Below are 7,389 nucleotides of genomic sequence, written 5' to 3'. Positions count from 1 at the left end.
CTTGAGTCCCGGCCAAGCGGCCATGTGGGCGGCTGCACCGCAGACTGCCGAGCTAAGGCCAGGGTCAGGGCCCTGTGGGCACCCATGCAGGGCATACAGCAGGAAGATGCAGCGGGTAGGGCAGACCTGCTCTTCCCCATTAGGGGCTGCGGAGAAGCAGTGAGGGGGTTCCCCAGCCTCATCCACCAACCCCCGGCCTGGAGCCCACATCCTGTGGCCTGGAGTCACACGCACACATGCGCAGCAGATCACAACAGCAGCTTTATTGGCTCTCAGCACCCCTGGACAGCTTCCCCCCAGCCTGCCCCCCAAAATACAGAGACCCCGCATGTGGGGGGCCTGGCAAAGGCACCTGCAGGATTCACTCAGCATGGGCCAGCTGAGCCCCTGGCCTAGGCAGCACCTACCCCACCCTGGAGCAGTTGGCCACGCAGCTAGTTCCCCATCACAGGACACCACGGAGATCGGCTCAGCAAGGCCTGTGTCAGGTCCCAGGGTACAAGGCCAGGGGGCAAAGCCGCGCAGGGTGCAGCAGGATGTGTGGCGAGGAGGGCAAGCAGGTCTGTGAGAGCCAAGCCCTGCTAACAAGCAGCAGGAGCGGGGTGCAGGTGGGTGGGAAGGGGCTGCTGGCCACCCTCCCATGGTGGGCAGGGGAGGCTGTGCCTGTAGCAGGGAGGGACCCACCCCTGCAGCATGCAGCAGGCAGGAGCTGGGGGCCACCTACACGCAGCTCCTGTGACTCCCAGACAGTGAAGCTCCACTGGCCCCACGCGCCTGGCAACCCCCCGTGCCTGGCTTCCTGCACCAGCACCCACAGTGGCTGGGGAGCCAGGGTTGGGCCAGGCATGCAACCATGCTCCAGCTCAGCAAGAGAAGTGCCAGCTGCCAGGGGCCAGGCAGGGAGCAGGTGAAGGGCAGGGCCCAAGGCCCCACCAGCTCCTGGGATGGGTGAAGCTGGTCTGCCTCCAGCCACGCTTTAGCGGCAAAGGGTAGGGGGCTGGCACAGCCTGCAGGACGGGGTGGGGGCAACGCTGGCTCTGCTCACGACTCAGCCCCACTGCCCAGGCCGGCTGTCAGTCCCTGTGTGGGCAAGGCCTGGCTCCGGCCTTTGACACGGGCACACATGGGAGCCCTCGTGGGTGCGGGCAAGGGGATGCATCCGGCTCAAACAAAGGGCGACAGGCTGGGCACCTTGATGTTGATGTCGCCAATGTTGATGTTGCGCGGCAGCTCGGGCAGGTTGATGTTCTTCACGGCGGAGACGGCACGGGCGGGCGCGGCTGAGAGGCCGCCCTGCGGGGCAGCCGAAAGCACAGGACTCAGGTGCCACTAACGCGGCCCTGCCCCAGCTCCCAGGGACAAGCGGCCTGGTCACGCGCTGCAGCCAGAAACACCCCCACGCCCAGCACCTGCCCCAGTTGGTCGCATGGCCTTCCCCACAGGCCACTATCGCAGCCAAGGGCACCAGCACTTCCTGGACATGCTATCAGGGCACGCCTCTCTCAAGGCCATGCAGATAAGGAGCCGTGGGGCTGTTCCTGCACCTGAGCCCAGCCCCAGGCACTGGCTCACAGGCCTCGGGGGGGGCTGCGGGAGCTGCCTGCCCCCAGTTGTGTGGGGCCCCTGGGGCATTCACTCCTGTCAGCCCACAGTGGGTCCAACCTGCAGACCTGTCCCTTCCTCCCACCCCCATCCCTGTGCTGGCCCCCTCCACACCGCACACCTGCGCTGCCTCCTTGCACTGATGGCCTGCCCCCCCTCCCCCCCATGGCTCTGACCAGGGAGGCCACCGCAGCCCCTGCCCCAAAGGCGCTCACCTCAGACTTCTCCAACTTGCTCTGGGCGTTGATCTGTGCCACAATCTCATTCATGTTGGTCTCCAGCACCATGCCACCCATCACCACCTCCTGGAGGATGTAGTGAACCTGGGAGGAACAAGCGAGGGGTGCAGCGTGAGCCCTGGGAAAGCAGAATCTGTGGTGCTGACTCGCAGGGATGAGCCCCCTCACCATAGCCCAGGTGAGCACAGAGCACGGACAGGCCAGCAAAAGGCCCCGTGGCTCCTTGTGAGCCAGCAGTGTGCCCTTGTTGCCAAGAAGGCTAATGGCATCCTGGGCTACACTGGTAGGAGCACTGCCAGCAGATCAAGGGAAGTGATCCTTCCCCTCTATTTGGTACTGGGGTGGCCACATCTGGAGTCCTGCATCCAGTTTTAGCCCCCCACTTTAGAAAGCATGAAGACACATTGGAGAGTCCAGCAGATGACAATGAAAGTGGTTGTGGGGCTGGGGGACAGGACTTGTGAGGAGAGGCTGAGGGAAATGGGCTGATTTAGTGTGGAGAAGAGAAGACCGAGGGGGATTGAATAGCAGCCTTCACCTCCCTGCAGGGGGGCTGCAAAGAGGATGGAGCTGGGCTGTTCTCAGTGGGGGCAGATACAGGACAAGGAGCAATGGGGTCTACTTGCAGCAAGGATGGTTTAGGTTAGATATTAGGAAAAACTCTCTCAGGATGAGGGTAGTAAAGCACTGGAATGGGTTTCCCAGAGAGATGGTGAAGTCTTCATCCTTGGAGGTGTTTAAGACCTGGCCCGACAAAGCCCTTACTAGGATGCTATAGCTGGGGCTGGTCCTGCTTCAAGCAGGGGGTTGGACTAGATGTGACCTCCCGTCTCTTCTAACCCCCATTTTCTATGATTCCATGATTTTTCTGATTCCTCAGCCCCGGGAAGCCCCCAGCCGCCCTCCTGACACGTGCCCTGTGGGGGCCATGCCAAGCTCCAGGCCACTCACCAGACCAGGCAAGGGGCAACTGCTGCAGCCTTGTGACCAGGCCAAATCTCTAACAAGCACATGGGGACACGCCAGGGTGCTCTGCACCAGGTACCTCATGCTGAACCAGCAGGTGGGAGCTGGCATGTCCCAGCAGGCGCAGGGAGCCACCTCCCCACCCCACAGCTGCACAGATGGCGACAGAGGAGCCCCGCGGGGGGGAGGGCTCTGCCAGTTACCCAGAACCCCAAGGGGAGGAGAATACGAGTCTGGGGCCAGCTCGGAAGCCCGGCAAGCCTGGCATGCTCCCATGCGTCGGCTGAGGGCCAGCAGCCTCTCATCAGCTGGGGAAGAAGAGGAACAACTGCTCTACCCTGCTGCACAGAACACCGAGCCACAGCTGCAAACTGCAGCAAAGGAGATTTGGACAGGACCCCCTTGCTACCAGAGCCAGCGGGGAACCCCCCGTCCCACTGGCGAGACTTGCGCTGGGCAAGGCTGGATTACATGCATCCTCCCGCCACAGCACAGGGGCCGAGTCAGGAAGCCCAGGCCAGCGCAGCCCCCAGGCAAGGCAGGGAGGCCCCATGGCCTCAGTCTTGCTTTCCACCAAGAGCAGCCCCATCCCAGCGCAGAAGATGCCAGGAGGCAGCCTGGGGCTTTCCAGGAGGCCCTGGCAAAAGGAACATGAGTTCCTGGGCTGCGCCTGGGCCCAAGTGTGAACATTGTGCCTAGACAGCAGCTTCTCTGTGTCAGCCCAGGTGTAGCGGGCTGCCTGCTAAGTCAGCAGGGTTGCTAGGACCCCATGGAGATAAGGGGTTCATGGCACTGGCTTTATTGCTCTAGAGCCTCATCAGCGATAAATTGCAAAAGTTTTATTGCATAATGAAGTGATTGTACCTGTCAGAGCAATATGATAAAGTGCAGGGCAAAGACTGCAGGCAAAAAGAGAACCCAGGAAGGCCAGAGCCCAGCCTAGGGCCCCCACGGGGGCCCGTCAGCCCTGCCCAGCTCAGACAGCGCAGCACAGGGGCTCTGAGCTCCCTCCGGACGCACTGGAGCCCCCTCCATTCTCTTCTTGCCCAGGGACCCAAAACATTTTAATCTGCTTCTGTCCCTGCCTTATGAGGTCCAGGCAGGGCTGTCAGCCCCCCCGAACCTGGACAGGGTCAGCTCCAGGTTTCTGCGCAGCTCCCCCCTGCAGTCAGTGCCCTGCTGTGGCCCGAGAACATGCTGGCTCTCATTGGGACGCCATTCCGAAAGGGGAGGTGGGGATCTGTACCTGGGCTCCCCCTGGCCGGGGGCCCATCACTAGATCTATGCAGACAGATAAGGCTCAGAGAACAGCTACGATAACGTGTTCCTTCTGCATCTTTCCCAGTGCAATGCAGTACCTGGCAAGTCACAATCTGCTTGTGAAGTCAGCACAAACCCAAGGCGGAAGTAGCCACATGACACCCCAAGGATGCAGGGAGTAGAATCAGCCCGTTAGTGCACACACTAATGAGAGGTCCATCCCCCTGGCCTCCTGCCCTTCCAGTCATCTAGAAATTGCAACTCATGCTAACACCAGCAAGAGCTGGAGGCTGATGGGAAGAGCCTCCAGCTATTCGTGGACCCAGTCCAAGGAGATGCCTCCCGGACTGAGCCAAGTGGGTCTGCGGCATACTGCAGCCGTACCATGTACCCTGCTCCCACCACCTCCCTGCCTCGCAGGCTCGTCCCCACACACGAGGGACCAGGCCTTCAAACGTGGCAGCAGGATAGAGGGGCGGGAATGCCCAGGGCTGAGAGCCAGGTTCATGGGGAAGGGGCAGCAGATCTCAGGGCTGTGCCAGGTAATGGGGACTGTTCATCAGCAGGACAGGCCAAGGGCTAGAAGAGCCCAAGAGGCAGGGGCCAGCAGCCCAGGCCCAGGGGTCAAGCCTGCCCTGCGGCCAGGAGGAACGCAAGGCACGAGGCAGCAGCAGTCCAGGCGGAGGGTGACACCCACCTTGTCCATGTGAAAGATGAGGTCCAGCTCACAGACGTTCTCAAAGCACTTGTCCAGTGTCTCCACAAACACCTGGGCAGGAGGAGAAGGGCAGTCAGGGTGGAATGGCAGCTGCACTGCAGCACAGGCTACTCCACCCACCCCAAGGACCACCAACCCCAGGGACTCAGCACCCTCCACCGTCCTCCCCTAGGCCAGCAGCCCAGAGCACAGCATCGCGCTGGGGGCACAACGGGGTCAGCGCTACTCGAGAAACCTCAGCCCTGCCTCTTTCCCCTCTGCTCAGCCCTGCTCCTCACCTCTGGCTGCTGAAGGCTGGAGGCCACTGGCTGGCAGGACGCTAGGACCAGGGCTCTCTGGGGCCAGCACAGAGCTCTGAGCCTAGGGACAACATGCCCAGTTTGCCCTGCCTAAGCACCAGGGACCTCCCTGAGCTTGTGGCCAGAGCCCCGGACAGACACAGGTCCCTCCTAGCCAGGACAAGTGCTGCTCCAGCCAGAGCTGGGGAGGGCCTCTGGAGGGAACAGGGGCGATGCAGCCAGCCAAGGCCACGGCACCAGGACGGAGCGCTGTGAAGAGGCAGTGTGAAAGGCCAGACGAGGGGCTGCAAGCTCCCAGCATAACAGCGACCCCATGGTGTCTGCAAGCGGAGCCTGATAGGCCTTGGGCTGGGAGCAAACCTGCTGGAGTGATCCCCAAGTGTGATACGGTTCCCTCTCCCGCCCCTGCTCAAGGGCCAGCTGGGAAAGGCAGCTGATTTCCCAGAGAAGGAAAGAACCGCACGTCCCCAGCGAGGGCCGGAAGCTGGGACAAAGGCTGGAACAGCCTGGCTCTGAAGCTTCCCATGCAGCTACTGCAAGCTCAAGGGAGAAGCTAAGTGCTGGTGCCTGGGCTCACAGTCTTGGTCTGGCCCCTTAGAGCTAGTGCTGGTGCCTGGGCTCACTGGTCTGGGGCCGGGCTCGTGGCACCTACCTGAGAAAACTGCAGAAACTTCCTCAGTCTAACAAAGGGTTTTTAAACCTGAAAGCTTGCTTAATTTCCCGCCCCGCCCCGCCCCCCCCTCAACTATTTAGACTGGTCTAATAAAAGATACCAGATTCACCCAAAGAACCTCGTCTGCCTGTCCCCTTAGACCAACACGGCTACAACCTACACCCCTTCCCTGGAAAAGACATTTCACACCAGAGGGCCAGGAACGAGTGTGGGAGCCCAAGCACGCAGTCAGCATCCAGCCACACCTCAATCGACAGCCTTGCCCCATCCCCCGTGAAACAATGGTGGCAACCCTGCCCCATGCCCACCACAGGCTGGGCTGCAGCCACCCGGCACAGCTCCACGGGCCTGCCAGACAGCTGACACCCCACTGCCCAGGTAGCTCCCTCAATAGCAAGTGCAACCAGCCAAGCGCAGAGCTGGGCCTCGTGCCCAGAGCAGCCAACACCCACCACTGGGCTCAGACCCTGTCAGGAAAGCAGGTGTGGGCGCTTGCTGGCTCCATGCCAGGTGGATGGCGAGGAGAGCCGGGGTGGAGCCAGAGGCACGAGGCCCTGAGGGCCACCACATACAGCGGCACAGGTCAGGAGTTGCAATGTGGCACCCTCCTGCCAGGGCAGCACGACATGGGGGGAGTCGGAGAGGCAGGTGGGCAGGCCGGCCTCGCGGGCACCAGAGGGCAGAACTGCTGTCCCCCACCTCGCCCAACTGGATGCAGCAACTTCCCCTTCGGCGAGCATGCAGGAGAAGCCATGGTGCATCCCTATGTGTAAGCGATTCTCAGGGCTGCTAGGGATTGTGGTGGGGGGCACAACTTCCTTGTTGCCTGAGAGCACAGAGCCAGGGCCGGGACAAGTTCTGTTCCTCCCCAAGTGAGCCATTAACCAGAAACGGGTCAGGAAGAGGAGGGCGCAGAGAGCAGAGAGCAAAGAGCTGATGTTACAGCCTGGCTGGGGGAGGGAAAGGTGGGTCTGGGAGCCCTGGAACAGAGCGCGCCCAGCTCCCGCACGCCCCCCCACCTGCCTGTCCCAGCAGGAAGGGAGGAGACAGCCCCTGCCTGGGAGACGGCTCCCGGCAGGGAGGGCCCAGGGCAGGACCCTCCCCCCAGGCCGTATCCACTGGCAGGGAGCCCTGGGAAGAGCCGCACGGCAGCTGGAGGGCGCCTGGACAGCACAGCCATGAAAGCACCCCAGCTGCAGAGCACGGCTGTCTGGGAGGAGAGTACGCCCCGGCCCTGGCGGCTGGAGCCGAGCTACTGAGCAGGGTACGACGGTTCCCCCTGCTCTAGCTGGGAGGCTGCTGACTCTTGAACCCAATGACTGCAAACAGCACGGCCTCCAGTAAAGGGGGCTTGTCTGCAGTGGGCCCGGGAGCAGGACGGCCCCACCCTGCCGCGTGGGAACGCTGCTGCTCCAAGCTGAACAGCACTCTCCGAAGGGGGCGGGAAGCCGGGGTGCAGCAACGGGGCCCCAAGCCCAAGTGCGCTGGTTTCCCCCTCTTCCCAGGGGCAGGTGGGCCACCCTCACCATCTACAAGGGGGATTATCGGCGCTGGAACAAGGCGTGAGAACCAGCAGCGATGAGTCCAGGCAGCGGAGGGAGCCGGGGCCGCGGACAGCAGGGGCTGCACAGG

General features: G+C 62.4%; 1 protein-coding gene across 1 annotated transcript in view; it reads right to left on the bottom strand.

The window, feature by feature from the left end:
* Positions 1-243: 243 nt before the first annotated feature.
* LOC102369408 (arpin-like) overlaps positions 244-7,389 on the bottom strand; it is a 10,863-nt gene continuing 3,717 nt past the window's right edge. The window contains exons 4-6 of the mRNA XM_006030828.3: positions 4,765-4,953; positions 1,818-1,925; positions 244-1,293 (exon numbers count right to left, since the gene is read on the bottom strand). Of these exons, the coding sequence (XP_006030890.2) occupies positions 1,165-1,293; positions 1,818-1,925; positions 4,765-4,953 (426 nt within the window). The 3' untranslated portion in view covers positions 244-1,164. The remainder of the gene's footprint in view (positions 1,294-1,817; positions 1,926-4,764; positions 4,954-7,389) is intronic.

Source organism: Alligator sinensis, unplaced genomic scaffold (assembly GCF_000455745.1).
Source record: "Alligator sinensis unplaced genomic scaffold, ASM45574v1 scaffold407_1, whole genome shotgun sequence".
NCBI classification, from domain to species: domain Eukaryota; kingdom Metazoa; phylum Chordata; order Crocodylia; family Alligatoridae; genus Alligator; species Alligator sinensis.
This window is presented reverse-complemented; position numbering and strand designations above follow the sequence as displayed.